Source organism: Pituophis catenifer, unplaced genomic scaffold (genome assembly GCF_029215685.1).
Source record: "Pituophis catenifer annectens isolate HBS135680 unplaced genomic scaffold, rPitCat1.0.hap2 SCAF_8, whole genome shotgun sequence".
Taxonomy (NCBI): Eukaryota; Metazoa; Chordata; class Lepidosauria; order Squamata; family Colubridae; genus Pituophis; species Pituophis catenifer.
The window spans coordinates 37961185-37980798 of NW_027256888.1; the positions used below are offsets into that span (position 1 = coordinate 37961185).

At 33.1% G+C, this 19614-nt stretch overlaps 1 protein-coding gene across 3 annotated transcripts in view; it reads left to right on the plus strand.

Moving 5' to 3' along the window:
• LOC139320510 (teneurin-3) overlaps positions 1 to 19614 on the plus strand; it is a 163824-nt gene that overhangs the window by 52181 nt on the left and 92029 nt on the right. For all 3 annotated transcript variants that reach the window (XM_070948858.1, XM_070948859.1, XM_070948860.1), the window contains exons 3-8: positions 1709 to 1920; positions 5237 to 5447; positions 5834 to 5935; positions 6111 to 6305; positions 10394 to 10594; positions 13822 to 14007. In XM_070948858.1, coding sequence (XP_070804959.1) covers positions 1709 to 1920; positions 5237 to 5447; positions 5834 to 5935; positions 6111 to 6305; positions 10394 to 10594; positions 13822 to 14007 — 1107 coding nt within the window. The remainder of the gene's footprint in view (positions 1 to 1708; positions 1921 to 5236; positions 5448 to 5833; positions 5936 to 6110; positions 6306 to 10393; positions 10595 to 13821; positions 14008 to 19614) is intronic.

Below are 19614 nucleotides of genomic sequence, written 5' to 3' on the forward strand. Positions count from 1 at the left end.
CTGCAAGACTCCTCCTCCTCCTCCCTTGGACTGCAAGGTGATCAAAGCAGTCAATCCTAGAGGAGATCAATCCTGACTGTTCTTTAGAAGGCCAGATCCTGAAGATGAAAGTCAAATACTTTGGCTATCTAATGAGAAGGAAGGACTCACTGGAGAAGAGCCTAATGCTGAGAACGATTGAAGGCAATAGAAGAAAGGGACGACTGAGAATGAGGTGGCTGGTTGGAGTCACTGAAGTGTTGTGGTCTGCGGGCGGCCTGTGAAGCTGGCAGCAGAGTCGGACAGTGAGGAGGTTGGGGAGGAACATGGGCCAGTCCTGGAGTCGGGGGAAGGCTCAGACGAGGGCTCTGCATCGGAGGCAGAGAGGGGGCCAGGACCACCTGGAAGTTATGTTCTGCGTCCAGAGCCTCCATAGTCAGACATCAGCGAGGCAGAGGAACAAGGAGAGCCTGTTCCCAGTGTGTGCATGCACAGAGTTGCCAGAAGGCAAGAACAGTTAAAATAAAAGAGATGACTCAGGAGTAGGGTTTGGAGATGATTGGCCCCTCCCATAAGACATAAAGGAGGAGCAAAGGCACGTGAGCCTTTGCAGGAAGCAACTTGTTCATGCTGGTTGGTTTAAATTCTGAAGTTCCGTTTTGACTCTGTACTGCGTGTGGCCTTGCAAAGCTAATTGCCAATTAGGTATTTGGCAGCGTGTCAAGGGAGATAAACATGGGTGCATATCAGCCTTATCCCGAAGGACTGTGGCAGACTTCTGACAGACTCTTTACCAACTCTTTGTGACTCATTACGGGCTGTGAATGAACAATAATTCACAGCTGTTGAAATAAAAAGAGGGTTTTGGGGACTAATCGTGTGCTTTTTACTGTCTTAGGAAGCCTAGGTCAGAACATAAAGCAGTCGGTGTGAGATTAAATGGACTCCAGGGGATGGTAGAGAACAGTAAGGCCTGGAGGAATGTTGTCCATGGGGTCGCGATGGGTCGGACACAACTTCGCGACTACAACAACATTACACATAAGAACTGCTACTTTACATGATAATCTCATAGAATGTTCTGCTTTGTGGTTACAGAGTAACAGTTATTATTTGTGCTATGTTGTTTCTGATTGTTGGAATATGTTTGATATTCTTGTGCTAATTACACAACATATGTCTAGATAAACAAAGTGTGAATTCTTTTTCAGATAAATACATTAAATGGAAGGTGAAGCTTTCTTAATATACAAATGTTTACTGTTGTAAGTTTTGTATCATTAAACAGGGCTTACAATTTCTACTAATTGTTTTACTTACCTGTTTATATAAGAATTAGCTTCTCATTTGTGTGTTTGTGTCTGTGTCTAAATTTGTTTATAAAAATATAATCCTTTATAAAAATTATAGAGTTAATATTTTGCCTAACAAAATTGGACATACAGTAGGTAAATAATTAATAAAAATAAATAAAATGTAATCTCTTATCAAAATGAAAATATAGTGCATCCTATAACATTTTATTAAAAGTGGAAGTTGTAGGATTTGAGTTTGAAAATGTTTTAAGTACATTTCTTTAATCTGTTACTTTTTTTCTTCAGTAATTCCTTCAAATTTTTAACGTTCATTGAATGATCTGATTAGTAGCTTAGTTCAAACTAATCTAAATGTTTGACAATTTACTGAAAAAATTAATAAAAGCTAATATTTTATATTTTTAAATTTTCAGGTAAATTAGGATTTACACAAGAAAATAACACTATAGATTCTGGAGAACTTGATATAGGTCGAAGAGCAACACAAGATGTTCCACCTGGGATCTTCTGGCGGTCACAAGTCTTTATTGATCAACCACAGTTTCTAAAATTCAATATCTCCCTTCAGAAAGATGCTTTGATTGGAGTATATGGCCGAAAAGGTTTACCACCTTCACATACGCAAGTAAGAGTTGTTTTTAATGAAAGTAATATTCATAACTTCACATCTTTAGAAATGGTTATTTGGGGTTTCAAAATTTTATAGTTTATTTTTTATTATTTCATATATTGTGCCAAGGTCATAATATTGGCCCTTCTGAATCATAATTTTACAGCATATACTTATGCTTCTAAAAAGATCAGAACACCCAAACATGTGAGCTCTCACATACACAAATATATACTTCCCTGGTTCATAGAAAAATAACATACATTTTTTCAGAAATCTTAAGATAAATTATATGATAAGATATAACTGCCACATTTTAATGATACTTTAATATGAAATAAACTTGATTACGTTTATAATTGTTTTTTAAATAAATATTTTAACAAAAAGCATTAGTTATTTCTTAATAAAAATCAAAGGAACTTGAGATCAAATGAGCATTTTTATAAATAATATTTATATGTTATTCATTTCATCCTTCAAAAACCTTTATGATTGCATTTACTTTATTTTCATTTTTCTTTTGCTATATTGCTGTAAGAAGTGATATTTTGCAGTTTTTGTGTATGTGTGTTTGTACCAATATTCCCAGATGTAGCTGAATGACTACCTCTTATATTTTGTGTCTGTGTCAGAACAATCTTAGTTGCACAGCTCTGTTTTCTCAGACATCACAAATAAGTCAGCCTGAAATAATTGATAGTGGCTGACCATTCAAAAATAGTCAATGGTAGTTTCGAGTTGGTATGACACATTCTTAGAATGTTGGTTTTACTGCAACAAGTCAATATGTTTATCTAAAGAAACTACAAAATAACAGATGACTTTGGTACTTTGAAACAAAAATGAATAAACTCTTAAGGCACTTGTCTAAATCTAACACGTATAAGGAGTTTGTAAAAATTATAATTTGCTGCAAATAGCAGCCAGTAGCACTAACTCTGCAACAAAGATTTCCAAATTTTATTTTAATAAGATAGTTCCAATGCTCATTGAATGCTTATAACTTAATACATGTTGTTATTTCCAGTGTTGCTGCCAAGATCTGGAAGAAAGTTATTATAATGAAATAAGGCAGATGAAAAACAGAAAAGAAAAATGTGTTAATATAGAATTTAGCAATGTATGCTGTTCACTGCTGCTTTTTGAATTTTTTAAAATAGCTATGTGATTGCTGAGTCAACAGGATTGTTGTTTTTTTAGTACTCATTAATCAGGCTAGTGCTCCTTCACAATTACATATATAGAGAAATAAAATAAACTATTATAAACAAATCCTGTAAATGATCTGCCTCAGTCAGTCAGTCATTGAGTATTGAGACACAATGATTGTCATTACAAAGTTTCTCTTCTAAAGTCTGCTGCCTTGTTTTCACTTAAAAATCTGAACTATACAGATTATACAGGCAAAAAAGCAATGAGCAAAACCCAGAAATGACATTGACATAGTGAACTAAACTAACTAACATTTGAACTAAACAATAGGAATCTTACTTTTGACAAACTGGGATATGAAGGGAGTAAGTAGACTGAGAAAGAATCCTTCTGTGCAGAAAACCTTAAGAAAAACTACTCAAAGAATAGCTATTTTAAGCAAGGTAGTTTGCTTTAAAAGTTGCAATCCCTGACTAATGAGTTCTAGTGGTCAGTGGATTTATAATCCTTTTCCCTCTGATATCAGCAAAATGATAAATGATGGCTAATACCTTCCCTGATGCATTTAAGGCTTCTGCTTCAGTCATGACAAGCGCATAATAAACTGCAGCTTGCTGCCAGTTCTGAATAGGAAGCAAAATCTCAGGATGCTATTTGAGAGAGCAAGCAATCTCCCTTCATGGTCACCCATTGAGCTATCAGTAAACTGCCTGTAGCTCAGAGTTACTTGACACGTAACTCGTCTTTAAAGACAATTTATTTTCCTTCACTCTGATGCTCATATAGAAAACTTCTGGTAAAATTACCCATCATGTTAATGGTATTTGAAACAAACATATATTAATGCTATTTAAAGGTAGATTCTAGTCTCCTTCAGATGTTTCTTTTTATTTATTTTTTTATTGTTTGTCTTTTTATTACTGTTCCTAGCCAGTCAGAGTTGTATACTACAAAATAGGTGGCCTTATAAATACCCAACGCAAAAATAAATACCCATACCATAAAAAGAATAAATTTTGCTATCTACCTTCACTTACCTGGTTAAAAGCAAGACCAAACTATACAATATTTGGAAGGGAAACATTTTTTCTAGCATACACGTCTAAAATCATTTAAGATTTTACAGATTGAAATCAATTTCTTCTTAAGATCGCAGGGGCCAAATTTCAATGATATATCCTTCTTTTCCTTGAAACTTGATCAGACATGGAGACAAGAAATAAAATTACAATAATGCATATTGGTTTTAGAATAAGTAAGTGTACTGTTAATAAGCAAGGTGCAAGACATATCCTGAAAATGAAAGTACAATGCCTCTGAATTTGTTCTTTTAAATAAAACTTTATTCTTAATATTCCAATATTTGTTTTAATTTTCAATCACATCATTTAGATGAACATAGCCTACTCGTTATGTATAATATATAAATGTACTACATATATAAAATGTATAAATGTACCCAGTGCCAGTGAACTGTGCTCTTCTTGCCCATCCCTGATTTCTATGGATGCATTATATTATTACACTGCTGTAAAAAATATCCAGGCAAAGTAATGCAATTTCACATTCTTAAGCTTTGAAAGGCTTCACCTCTTTTTTCACAATTTGCAGAAATATATTAATAATTAACAAAGAAATTTGGTTTAATTTTGTGTAATAATTTTAGAAAAGTTGATTTTGCAAAAACGTTTGATAACCAATTTGTTTCTTTAAAAAAAAAAAAAAAGGTGCTTCTGACAGCAGTGTAATATTTAAACCGAAATAACAACTTTCTTATTTATATTTTTTTTCTTGTGAAAAAGAATATATAGTAACCATGTTTTTGGCAATGGATTGTTCAATCTATTAATCCACAGCATCCATGTATTCTCTATTTTTATATTCTTAGTTGTGTCCATATATTAAGATTGTTGTTTATCTTTAGCAAAATACAAATCAATATGATACACTTCAGCCATAAATATATGCTTTTTTAAATATCTCCAGGTTATTTTAAAAGATGCTACTCAAGTTGTGTGTTACACATTTTGTTAGCAATTAAAGCAAAATCGATTCAAGCCAACAAGTCTTGTTTCAATATATTTTTTAAATGATATACTTATTACTGAGAACAATATAACTATAGGTTTGAAAATTAATTACATAATGCATGTCATTCATTTTTTCCCTCTTGCAGTATGATTTTGTAGAACTTTTGGATGGAAGCCGATTGATTGCAAAGGAGCAGCGTAACCTTTTTGAGACAGAGAGAGCAGGCAGACAGACAAGATCTGTTAGCCTTCATGAAGCAGGGTTCATTCAGTATTTGGATGCTGGGATCTGGCACCTGGCTTTTTACAATGATGGAAAAAATGCAGAGCAAGTGTCTTTTAATACGATTGTTATAGGTAAGTAGAGTAATCACAATATTCTTTAAGAATTAATATTTTGAATATCTCAAAACTTCCAAACTTCAAATTTTCTAACATAACCTTTCTAACTATACATAATTATTAAACAAGAAATGCAATTCCATGTTAATTACAGACACAAGCTATGAAATGTAGTAAAAAATGTGACATATAAAGCTTGTAAAATTTTATTCAAATGTGTTAGATTTTTATTTAAATATTTGTATTTATTCTCTTGAAGGCACACATACATTAGATATATGATTTCTAAGGGTATGTTAATTTACTAACATTTATAGGTTATATAAAGAGGGAATTTTTGCTGCTTTATTTCAGTGCACTGATTGCTGCCTGTTAGAATTTTCTTCTTTTGGTAATTTCAGAGTCTGTGGTTGAATGCCCTCGAAATTGCCATGGAAACGGAGAATGTGTTTCAGGATCATGCCATTGTTTTGCTGGCTTTCTTGGCCCCGATTGTTCAAGAGGTATATAAACTGAATTCTTTCTTAAATAAGTTCAAATAAGAAGCAGAAAAAACAAGTAGTTACTAAGAAGCAAGAAAAAAAGATATTGAAGTACAACTTGTCAAGATGTACCTCTGCGTCTAAAGCTTGATTGAAAAGAATTATGTTAAGTTTTCTGTCATGTTTTATTTCACAGCAGCCTGCCCAGTATTGTGTAGTGGCAATGGGCAGTACTCCAAAGGACGTTGTTTATGCTATAGTGGTTGGAAGGGTACGGAGTGTGATGTGCCTACCACCCAGTGCATTGACCCTCAATGTGGAGGTCGTGGGATTTGTATTATGGGCTCTTGTGCCTGCAACTCTGGTTACAAAGGAGAAAACTGTGAAGAAGGTAAATAAGCAAATATTGATTTAGGATTGAACTATTATGCTAAACACTATATTCCACTACAGCGTATATTTGATCTAAACATAAGATAACATTACGTAGATACCATGATGTTTTAATTTCAACAGAAACAAGTATTTCTGTGTGTTTCATTCATACATATAATCTTTCAAGCAGGTTAAATACAGAACTTAGAATATATATTCTAGAATAGTAACTTTAATTGCTTTATTGATCTATAAGTGTAAGTTAATCTGTTTTAAGAGCACTGAAAGTAGAAAAAACTAAATTCTTGATAAAATACAGATTTTTTAAAAATATATTTTTTAATCTTGATTAACTGAACAACTGAAATGACTTAAGAGTATTAACACTACAGTTGTATAAACCTTGTGTTGTATCAAGTGAATAATTACAAAACTCTTTCTACTGGAGGGAAAAAAGTGTGGTCATTTTTGCTGGATTTATTTAGACAGAGAAAGCACAACTTTCCACTCTCAAATAAAATTGATTTTATTGATCAGCACACACAAAGTAATACAATTAAGTCTCTGGAATTAAATTTTCAGACCATTGACCCTACAAGTGTAACGTTTTATTGAGTCAAATTGCTAAATTAAATCTCATCATCTAAAGCACATTAAAGGGAATTAAGAAAGATAGAGCTGTGCAACTCATTTATTTCCTAAATAGGCTGTGGGTCAACCTGTAGCCTGCCTGCTTTTTTGGATCGGACAAATATATTTCTGGGTTGGATTAATTTCTCTTGTCTTTTTGCATTTCTTCCTTTCTTCTTCTCCTTCTCCTTCTCCTTCTCCTTCTCCTTCTCCTTCTCCTTCTCCTTCTCCTTCTCCTTCTCCTTCTCCTTCTTCTTCTTCTTCTTCTTCTTCTTCTTCTTCTTCTTCTTCTTCTTCTTCTTTTTTTGCCTACACATAGCCAAATTCTTCCTAACATCAGCAAAGAAGTATTGTGATATTTGGAAAAGGAAAGCAACAACTTTGTCTTTCCTCCATTCCATGGAGAATATTAATTTACACAGCAGACAAAATAAATGTTTAATGGAACATTTGTTATAAACAGTATAAATTAAATAACTGCATTGTTCTATTAATATTGAAAGATGATTAAAGAATAAGAAATGAATAAGAGGGTATTAAAAATAGTATGCCACAACTGAGGTCTAAAAGTAAAAACTGGTGTGTCCAAAACTGAAATTTAATCTTGTTAGAAAACTGAAGAAAAGTATAAATGGAAGGTGTAACAAATATTAATTCAGCATTTGGGAAATGTAAAAAGTAATTTAAGGTTTTCTGATTATATGATAGATTATGAGTCAATGCAGATTCCTGTTCAGAATCAATTGTTCAAACTATTTACTAAGACTGTATTAGTATTATTCTTCTCATCCTTCCTATTACCTATCTCCTCCCACTTATGACTATAACCATGTTGCTTGTATCTTTACGATTTATATTGTTTTATTTGTTTCCTAATATGATTTGATTGCTTATTAGTAATCTATGACTATTACTAAGTGCTGTATCTTATGATTCTTTATGAATGTATTTTTTCTTTTTTTTTTCTTTTTATGTACACTGAGAGCATATGCACCAAAGACAAATTCCTTGTGTGTCCAATCACACTTGGCCAATAAATAATTCTATTCTATTCCTATTCTAGAATCATACCATGTAACTAGGCCTTTTGGTTTATTTCCAAAGTGACACAGCATTAGCACTGAGCTGACAGTATTTTCTATTTTTATGTATTATATTGTATTTAACTTGTCTATAACACTTATTCATATATTTCCTTTGGCTGAAGAATTACTCATTGGGACATGTCACAAGTTGTCTAGTTTTCAGCATAATAGCTTTAAAGTGCCTTTTTCTTTAAATTCAAAATCAATATTGCAGAAACAAGGTTCTTTCTTTTGATGGTATCAAGCTCTTCAGGGCAAATTCAGCAAAAAAAGAACCACTTGGATTTCCAGAAATATCTTTATTACTAGTATGGAATTATAACAGAACTTGAAAGCCTACCAAAATAGTTCTCTACCTCAACCTATACATAGCATAATTAAGACAAAGTAAATTAGTCCTTTCTCACATTTTCCCCTCTCAGGAATCCTTTTGGTAACTGTCAGGCTCCTTTTTCCTTGTTCCCAGAGACTATTAGATATTTTATGAGAGGTAAACATTGTCTTCTCTGCTGCACCATCCAAGAACTCAGAAAATTGCCCAGTATGGGCTCAGAGCATCCTAAAATATTTGTGCTGTCTATCCAAGCAGTGAAAAAGGAACTGAGTGTTACACACTGTGATTCACTCTAATATCTGCTTCAGAGCCTTGCCATATTCGTCGCTTCAGTTGCAGTTGCTTATTGCAGAATTCAGTACTATGCAGTCTTAAGGCTGATTTAGAGTTCCCCACAACTACCTACAGTCATCACCACATGCCTATGCTGCAAAAGGGTTGATGGGTAAGCAGATGTTTCAAGATGTTTGAGTGGGCAGGAGCAACAGCAGAGAAGACCCTCCTGGACCCTGCTAGCCAGAATAATCAGTCTGACAGGACGTGCAGCATGTCTCCTCTGCCAGCACAAATGGTATGTGCCAATGCCAGTGGGGTGAGATGGTCCCTCAAGTAACCTGGACCCATGCCATGAAGGACTTTAAAGATGATTACCAACACCTTGAACTGCACCTAGAATAGAATAGAATTCTTTATTGGCCAAGTGTGATTGGACACACAAGGAATTTATCTTTGGTGCATATGCTCTCAGTGTACATAAAAAGACAAGATACATTCATCAAGAATAAGGTACAAAACTTAATGATAGTCATAGGGTACAAATAAGCAATCTGGAAACAATATCAATATAAATCGTAAGGATACAAGCAACAAAATTACAGACAAACAGTCATAAGTGGAAGGAGATGGGTGATAGGAACAATGAGAAGACTAATAGTACTAGTAATGCAGCCTTAGTGAATAGTTTGACAGTGTTGAGGGAATTATTTGTTTAGCAGAGTGATGGCGTTCAGGAAAAAACTGTTCTTGTGTGAAGCAGTTCACCTGGTAACCAATGCAACTCATGGAGCAGTGATGTTACAGGGGCCATTCTTGGGGCCACCAAAACTACCCGTGCTGCTGCACTCTATACCTGCTGAAGCTTCTGAATGTACTTCAAGGGTAGACCATGTAGAGCAAATTACAATAGTCCAATCATTTAGCAACTAGCCAAAGATACGACAGTGTAATCCCTCAGACACATGATCACCATTACAGACACGAAGCAGGTACACAATAGGAAATACATATCTAAAGCAGTATATTTAGTTTCAAACCAGTAAGCACAATCATGCTCAATTTGGTTTGGCACTGATTTTAGGTACCAGTTGTAGTCGCTAAACAAGGACTACATGTACTGACCAATTTTTAATTCCAAAATAAATATGTTCTTTACTAATCTGACTTCGTATCACTCTATGCAGGGAGGGTTTTTCAAGCCTTTCTTTCTTTACATCCATTTTCTTTCTTAAATTTATTCCTCCTGAGCCTTTCCATCACCGAAGAATTATTCAACTGGAAGATGCTTTCTCTCTGTAGATGAGTTTTAGCACAAAAGACAAATAGAATCAGCTACTATGTAAATTGTACTTCACTCTTTAGGCACAGATTTTGTGCCTAAAATCTCCAGATAGCAGGAAATTAAGCATATAATGTGGACATGAAAGAGAATTAGGGAAGACAAGTTTAATATGATACTAAGTTACCAACTGTTTCTGTTTTAGTTATTTAAAGATTTTATATATTGACCATCTTGCCTATGTATCTCTCTGTCCTGTTACCTATTCAATGACAGAGACACATCTGTCTTTTTCCAAGCCTCCTATTATTAGAACATATAGCTTTGCATTATGTTATCCTGATGTTATCTCTGAGGATGAGTTTGGGTTCCCTCTTTTCATTTTTCAGTACCTAATAAGATGCATGATTCATTTTTTAAGTCTATTCATGTGTAATATGAGGAATAAAGCCTGGCAAAAAATAGTGAAACTTATAGATGCCAAACTTTTTTTTCCCCAGCTGATTGTTTAGATCCAGTCTGTTCAAATCATGGTGTATGTATCCACGGAGAGTGTCATTGTAATCCGGGTTGGGGTGGTAACAACTGTGAAATACTGAAGACAATGTGTCCGGACCAGTGTTCTGGCCATGGCACGTATCTACAAGAAAGTGGCACTTGTAATTGTGATCCTAATTGGACTGGCCCTGATTGCTCTAATGGTAAGAATTTTGGAGAAATTATTTTGTGCTAATAATATTAAAAACTTCCAAAATTCTATAGTGCTGATTTGATTAATTTATAAATTCCACTAAAGCATACCATTTATGTAAATATTGGCAAGACTAAAAAGAAAGTTTTTATTTTCTATAAACACAATTTTTTGTATCAACAACTACAGTTAACTTATTTACAGTTAGCATTAGTTCTTAGTTTTAACTTGTAATATACAATCTGTAGTACCCCCATTTCAGATCCTCTGAAAATTGCTCGGAATACAGCTGCCAAAATAGTATTGTATCAATGGCCAAATGTTTAAAATATTTAGCTATTACAGTACTTCGTAAATATGCTAAATCATCAATAGCATCAATAGAATTGATGTTATACTGTACACTTAAATATTTTCTAATATTTATTTATTTATTTATTTATTATATTTCTATACCGCCTTTTTCCCGTAGGACTCAAGGCGGTGTACAGTCAAGAAAAATATAGACACACAAACATCATAAAATTGCTAATTAAATATGAACTAACTATTTTAACATAAGCTACTCTCCTTGTCAATGTCATCAACTAAAGTCAATGTACAGGAACTGAACATGAAAAAAATTTGCTAGGTTCCCTTTCATATGATAAAATTGGCAGAAATGCAAACAAAAACCTAATTCTATGTATTTCAAAGACAATTTGAGCTATGTTCAGGCTTTCAGAAAATATATGGGAAGAGAGGAGATATGAATATATGTTTTGACAATGCTTTGTTTCGGAAAGTTCTGTAAGAAAATAGTAAGCACAGAAGGCACCATAGAATCTTGATCCAACTTTCCATGTATGTATTCATCAGTTCCACTCCACATGATCAGATCACCTTCATTCAGATCTATTATATCCTTTCCCTTTTTTCTTAGTGTCACAAATACATACTGTATCTATTTTCCTTTCATTGATAGTGACTTGTTAATTTATGCTCTTTAAAATTTTATACTTGACATTCCAACTTTTACAGTTTTATACTTTTATACTTGACATTCCAAGTCAAAATTTTCCATATCCCATAGTCATTATCAGATGGGTCAGTAAGTATTGATCTTGCCACCTGTCATGACTTAGATTTATCAAGGATTTTGCATTGTTTTTTAGAAAGATAAAAAATGGTTTAGGTTACCAGTCTCAGTCATATCCATTTCACATGAAGCATTCTCTGTTAACAATAAGTACACAATACATACTTGTTGTAATGTATTTTTGCCTCAAATTTAATCAAAGCTCAGTTTAATCCCAGACATTCTTAATCTAAAAATTAACTTGGAAACCAGTATACATTTGCTCATATTTCATCAACTAGAAAATTAAACTACTTTTAAAATTAATTGAATGTTGCAAATAACTTTTCAAAAATATTAAGAATTATGTTATTTGAAATTATTTCCATCCAATCAAATGAAGATGTTTCAGTTTAGAAAAATTGTTAACATCCCAAAGGAGAAAAGTATAAGCTCTTTTGTTCCCTTTTCCTTGGTGGTTGTCCATTAATTAGCTCTCCAATTCCAGTTTTTCTAAATTAACCCTAATTAATAAGCTCATTACAAAGACTGGCACACCTTGCTTTAAAGCAGATCTGCTAAAAGCTGATAAACACCTTCTCTTTAATGAAAAATTGATTAGACTGAGGAGAAAAGGCAAGTCTTTGGAAAACGAGGGTATTCTAAAGTTAATCTATCCAAACATCTTATAACAAACAAACAAAAAAAATCCAATTCATAACATAAAACATGATAGGAGGAAAGCTTTGCAGGTCAATATTCATTCTGACACATATACTGTCAACATACTTAATTGTATATTTGATGTTCTACAGTGCTTTGAAATAGATAAAGTAGTCAAGGTGAATGAATGTTTTTCAGACTTTTATGTTTTTTACACCTCAATATCTATCACAAATAATTTCATTTTAGGATTGGTGTCCTGGTTTATAAGCAGGAAATTGTTCCAGGAGACTTCAACTGTGTCTTTCAGTTATGTTAGATTGTATTTTTCATGAAAACAAAAGAAAAAGAAAAAACTAAGTATTTTTTTTATGTTTTACAGAGTAATATAATTATGTACCCTTTATTGTTAAAGCAGTTAGTTGTATTTTCGTGTTTCATAGTGAAATTTAAGTTAATCATCCCTGCATAGCCTTCTCTTCTGTCACTTAAGACATAAAACTGTTAGTGCTCGAAAGCAAATTTCCAAATAACAAACATTTTTCATACTCAGTATAAAGGTCATTAACGTTGTACAACTAAGACTTCATTGTTCAAAATGGTTCTATTGATCAGTAATTGTAATAAGGCCTAAAATAAATGGAACTTCAGTATACAAAAATGGCAAGAAAAACCACAATTTATAACTATAATCAAGAAAAAGGTTGCTTTATGGATATTCCTTTCATGCCAATCTCAAAAAAAATTTCTTGCCACAATGATACAGTACAGAATGTTAGCATTTTTTTAATGATAAAGAAGATACATCTCTGAAACATTATTTTGCTACTTGTATATTGCCTATACAAAGCCTTCGTACTTAACATTTTTGAGATTATAAATACCATACATTTATTTTAAAAAATGCAACCACTGCTCTTTTTAAAAATAACATGAGTGTCAGAAACCCACCTCATCTTAAGAAAAACGTCTATGTGGAATTTACCACTGATAATGTTACTTAACTCTCAAAAGTGCCTGAATTAACTGAATTTAAGCAAAAAATATGTATGATTCTAAAATCTGATGAATTCACATTGTATAGTTTTTAAAGTAAAATATTCATTGCAGTGTTTTAACTTCTAAGTTTTTTAAAAACATATCTTTGTATTACAATCCTGTTTTTCAGAACATGTAACACTGTTTACCGAAAATAATCTACAAAGACTCATAAATTTACACAAGTGTATAATTTCAGAGTACTCCTAAGCAATATGTAATTTTAAAAAATGGTCACATATTGAAAGAACTCTTAAGCTAAGTGAAAAAATCAGTAGAGAGATATTACTAGATCTGCTGAATAAATAATCAAGTATTAGGAAAGATATAACACCTGAATCATGTGAAATAAATTGCTTGATTTAATTTTCAAAGAGTTCATATAGCTGGATTTTGGAACTTAACTAATTACTGTGCTCTTTTTCCTTCTGCCTTTTTCCTTCTCTTTTCATCTACCACATTATTTATTCCTGTCTCAGAAATCTGCTCTGTTGACTGTGGTGCTCACGGTGTCTGCATGGGTGGAACATGTCGATGTGAAGAAGGTTGGGCTGGAGCATCTTGCAATCAAAGAGCATGCCATCCTCGGTGTGCTGAACATGGAACTTGTAAAGATGGGAAATGTGAATGCAACCAAGGCTGGAATGGCGAGCACTGCACAATTGGTATGTTAGCAGAGACTTCTTAGTACTGAACTTAAAAAGTATGAGTTTCTCTGAAATCGAATATTGTTTGTTGAAGCTTATTTCTTCAACATAATATTTTCACTTACATCTTTGTAAAGATTTTTTTTTAATAAAAAAGAAAGCAAGTATATAATGTAAATAGCCTTTGTAAATATCTTGTCACAGAAAGGAAGGACAAGAATTTCATTTTACATTTACTAAATTTTCTGTTTAGATTCAGAAGATAATATTAGAGAAAATTTGCTTTTACTGCTTGGACTCTTAAATCTCTAGCTAAATGAGTTAATATTCACTGGCTTTTTCTAATTTTAGGCAATAATAGAATACCTAATGTTAATGTTATAAAACAAAAAGGAAAAATACTATATATAAGGAAATATGAAACTTGGCTGCAAAATAGCCTAGCAGTCTGATATTGTTTTTGTTATGTTTTGTTAGCTAGCATAATGAATTATGTAGGATTTTCATACAGCTTTCTATTTCAGTACCAAAAAATTGAAAATGTGCTGCCTTTCCCTACTTTCATTTATAGCTTTTTTTAGGAATAGATATGTGTTTTACATCCTGAAATAAAAGAAAGTTGCCTTTGATTAGTAACATAATATAAAAAGTACTCTTCCCTAGAATTCATTTAATATTCCTTTCTAAAAGCTAATCTGTGCCTAAATAAAACTTTCATCTCTGATCTGTCATTAACCATCATATTATAAAACATCAGTGAAAAAAATACCACAGCGATTCTTCACATTTTCTCTATATGTCTTTCTCTTATAAATCTATGTGTCATAGATTATAATGTTCAGTTACAAATTAGACTTTTTTTCTGTAGTCCTCACTAACTTTAGTAGCACACTGCTGGTTTGTTTAATGGATTATCTGCTCTTGTACAATTTTTTCCAATGCCTTTGACAGAATACACTTTAATAGTAGCCTTATAATTTTCATATATATATTCCATGTGCGTGTAATTATTGTACTGCTGCTTTTGCAACACAACAACAAAAGTTTTGGATAATAAAACAATTATTATAATGTTGTAAATAGCACAGTAGCTTGGCTTGGGCTTCTGTTATTTGCATAAATTACCTAGTATGGCAATAGTATATGACTAGTACGTCTCCATTTCTATAAGCCTATAATTCTCAAAATTATATCAAAATCAGCTAGTTAATTGTGGGTTATAAATTCTGCAAAATGTAGCGATATTCACGCAAAATATAGTATGTTTTGGATATTTCAGATACAATTTTATTTTTTAAAATACATGTTTTGTGATTTAATATCTTCAGTGCACCTGTGCTGCTGTGTATATATTGGTAGCAATCACATAAAATAAAGAATTTATAAAAAGTAAACACAGAATCAATTGGATACAAAATATATCCGCTAAAAAAAGGAACCATTTGGATAAGTATGGTAGTACACATAGAGAAAGATAAAATTGCACAGAATAAAATACTAGTAAGACAAAAAATAGTATCTGACTCTTAAAATTTTCACTAAATCTGCATAATCATTGGCATTGGCATCCTTCAGTCTCAAGAGACTATGGTATCGTGCTCTGGAAAGAGGTCCTAAAACAGCATCTAGTGTGACTAAAAAGGCCAATTCGAGAGTGGCAATCCCTCCCACTCTGAGGGCAGATACATTCTGTGCCCTGCCCAACCCCCAGATTTCGCTGGTTCCGGGACAGTCCCGGAACCAGCAAATCTGCATAAAGTAACCTGGGAATTGTTGTATTGTATTTTATTTCTGATAAAGGCTGGTAAAATTGATAATTATAACCTAAACAAAAACAGATGATATATTTCTGCAATATGCAATTAGAGACACTTCATAAACCAAATAATAGAGCGCACCAAATATAATGCATGCATCAGTGGAACTTGGGTGCACTGACTACAAGGTACTACAGTCAGAGTGGCTGGCAAAGTATAAGACTGTAATTCTGCCCAGACTTCAAATGCATCAGTTTATTTTAATACTGTTTAACAGCTAATTCCCAGATGTTAGCATTTCATTTTCAATTTTTTAAACCGAATGGCTACCAAACATTCCAGGAAGCTTAGTGAAGAATAGAGGCATGCTGACTGGCATGCCTGCATTTTTTTTCTGAACAAAGCATGTCTTTGTGATCAGTAATGATCTTGCTTCCCAATGCAATAAAGAACTGGAATGAAAACAAATAGCTGCTCTTTTGTAGTTTAAAGGAATTAGGATTTCCCTATGGCCAGATTACCATTTGAATTGCCTGCATATACATGAAAATCAGTGTAGCTCAATAAACAACTTGATGTTTAAAGCACTATTAGTGGAGAACACCTCAAAGGACTACCTTTCCTTAAATTGGAGACATGGGATTTGGGGGGCTTGGTAATATGTGGCATCCTGCATACAAACAGAGCATCTAATTGAAAATGAGGCAGAAAGGAAATTAAACATTAAACATTAAAAAGAAATAGAAGTTTTCACTTTGTACCGCAATTTGCAGTCTAGTAGCACAATATGTATTGTTGCATTGTGCATGGTTAAAGCTTTCACACAAATTAATACAATCATGGAGCAACCGTGCTTCTTTTCCAACATTGGGAACATGCTTACCCATTGTTCAATGAAACAGTGCTGTTTATTTTTTCAAAAGGATAGCTATTCGTGTGGGAGATGAAGCAGGGTGAAGAAAAGAGAAACAGAATGGCACCATATTCTTATGTGCCAAGTTTGGTGCATTGGTTGAGACAGCAGCAGATCATAAGGCACTGGTGATGGTGACAATACAAGGACATTATTACTGTTGCAATTGTATTCATGAATCCTTTCTTTGAACTGTTGTGCCCTTTCAAGCTTACTTTCAAATACCTATTATGCAAAAGTCTAGGCCTGACCCACATATAAGATGTAATTGAACAAATGATGCATATTTGTTACCCATTGTTTCAGAGTATAAAAATCAACATGCATTTTAAAGAATTGTACTGTATTTAGTGAGGTGTTAAGAGACACATACAATAAACAATAAGGCTTTGGCAACAAAAGAGGACTTTCTAGTCATGAAACACAATTCATTTGTTTGTGATATTTACATGCTCAATGCATTGCCTTAGTTTAGGGATGCTACATTTTTCAGATTCTGTAGGAATCCGCAATCTGCATATGTGCAGGGATTTTCCTGTCTTGGATGGCAAACCTCAGATAAGGAAGGTTACTTGCACGTAAGCACCAGGAAATTACATTAGAAGATAAGACCCTAATTCTGTAAACAAGAGGAACAGGGGGAGAAGAAGTGGGATGTGTGTTAGATTTTAATTATAGCCAAATATTAGAAGTGCTTAAGCCAGCAGTAACGGTTAACCAAAGACTCTAGTTACCTGGAAGTTTCTGTAGCCAATGAGATGCTGCCAAGTACACTGTAACTTGAAAGTAACAAACTATATAATGTCACTATGTAAGACAATAAAGTTCCCCACATACATCCTCAACCTTTGTGTGTGTGTGGTCTCTACAAGATTCTAAAATAATGAAGGCCTAAATAGATGATCTCCATATTTCTTCTACTAATTGTCCAGAAAAAAAGGTTTTTCTGTATTTTACCTACATATGGAAACGATTAGCTATAGTTTTGAGCAAACTATACCCATTTTTATACATCAGTTTCACACCTCATTCAAGTTTAAGAATACATTAAGGAATCTACAATTGTGTAATAATAGTCTTCTTTATTTCTATTTCTATTATGATCGTATTTTTTCAATTCTGTTTTAGATTTGGAAATAGATATAATATAAACTTAATATCTGAAATTATTTAAATTTGGCTATATCAGATGTACATCAGAAGCATTAAGGGTATTCATGAGGCAATTTTTGTTTTAAAATAAATTGTTTAGTAGGATAAAATACCATGCGATCTTGCTAGTGTTTTTGTTGTTTATTAATATATATCTTCAACTGTGAAATAGTTCCATTTAAAAAGTTAAAAACAAGCAAGATAAATGCTTGTGGCTTAAATATAAACAAATTTAAGCATGAGGAATTTCAGTGTTTTAGTGATATTTTCAATTTAAAACATAGCAGCAAGTTTTTCCCCAAAAAAAGAGGGTGAAAATCTGGGTGCGTTTTATACTCCGAATGTAGCCCTGCCCAGCTTCTCAAACGGAAGTTTCAGAGGCTGAAAAAAGCATCAGAAAAGAAGCTTCAGAAAAGAAGCCCCCAGACAGAGCTTCAGAGGCTTTTTTTCTAAAGCTCTGTTTCGGAGGCTTTCAGAGACAAGAAAAAAAGTTTTTTTCTGAAACAGAGTTTCAGAAGTTTCAGAGGCAGAAAAAAAAAAAAAAAAAAAAAAAAAAGGAAGGCAAAGCGCTCACAACCAAGGAATCTGTTGCTAAAATTCACCTCTTGGAACAGCTGATTGGGGGTATTCCGGGAGGCTGATCCACCTGCCAATCAGCTTTTTTCTTATTTTCCTCCCCAAAAACTAAGGTGCGTCTTATACTCCAAAAAATACTTGCAATATTCAGATAGTCCTTGACTTACGAACACAATTAAGCCCAATATTTCTGTTGCTAAGTGAAATATTTCTTAAGTGAATTTTACATTTCTTGCCACAGTTGTTAAGTGAATCATTGTGGTTGTTACGTTAGTAACATGATTGTTAAGTGAATCAGGCTTCCCCATTGACTTCGCTAGTCAGAAGATCACAAAAGGTTATCACATGATGCTGGAACACTTATAATCATCATAAATACATGCCAGTTGCCAAGTGTCCAAATTTTGTTCATGTGACCATGGGGATGCTGCAAATATTGGAAGTGTGAAAAATGGTAATAAGTCACTTTTTTCAGTGCCGCTGTAACTTCAAACGGTCACTAAATGAACTGTTGTAAGTCATGGACTTCCTGTAATCATTTAAGTCCTACATTATGGTTTAACTGTTAATTGCAGAAATTTTGTTCTGATTTATTTATTTATTTATGAAGATTGAGCATTTGTATTATTTTAAGTGGCTAAAAGTGTGGGTGTGTGCATGGGTGTGCATGGCACGCGTGGGTGTGTGTGCATTTGAAATTAATTTTTTATACAAATTATAATTGTCTTAAGTTATTATTATTATTCCAATAAGAAAGCTAAGCTGAGTGGATTGATTTGGTTTTCCTGAAGCTTATTTCTGAATATTTTCTCAACTAGGACACACAATGAAGCTAATTAGTCTGAGTAATATAAACGGCCTGGAAAAATAGGAAGAAGGAATAGATAACGGGGTAGAGGGGGGTATTTCAAGATTATGGCTGCTAGCGCAGTTTTTTGGGAAAAACTGCAATAAGTAGCAATGTATAGCACTAAATGTTAGAAACAAACATTAAGATTTTGAAGAGTCCTAGAACTGATTTCTTAGGCAGTCTGTTGTTCTTTGACTCTTACCTTAACCTTGCTAGGTGAATTTTTGAACATTTGTTATTTTTCAATTTTTCCTTACGCATTCATATATAAATAGAAAATGAGCCCAAATTTACAAATATGTTAGTTGTCTTCTGCCATGATGGATTAAAAAGGCACAAAAATAGATTTGTTATCCTCTTCTATATTAATAAGGAGC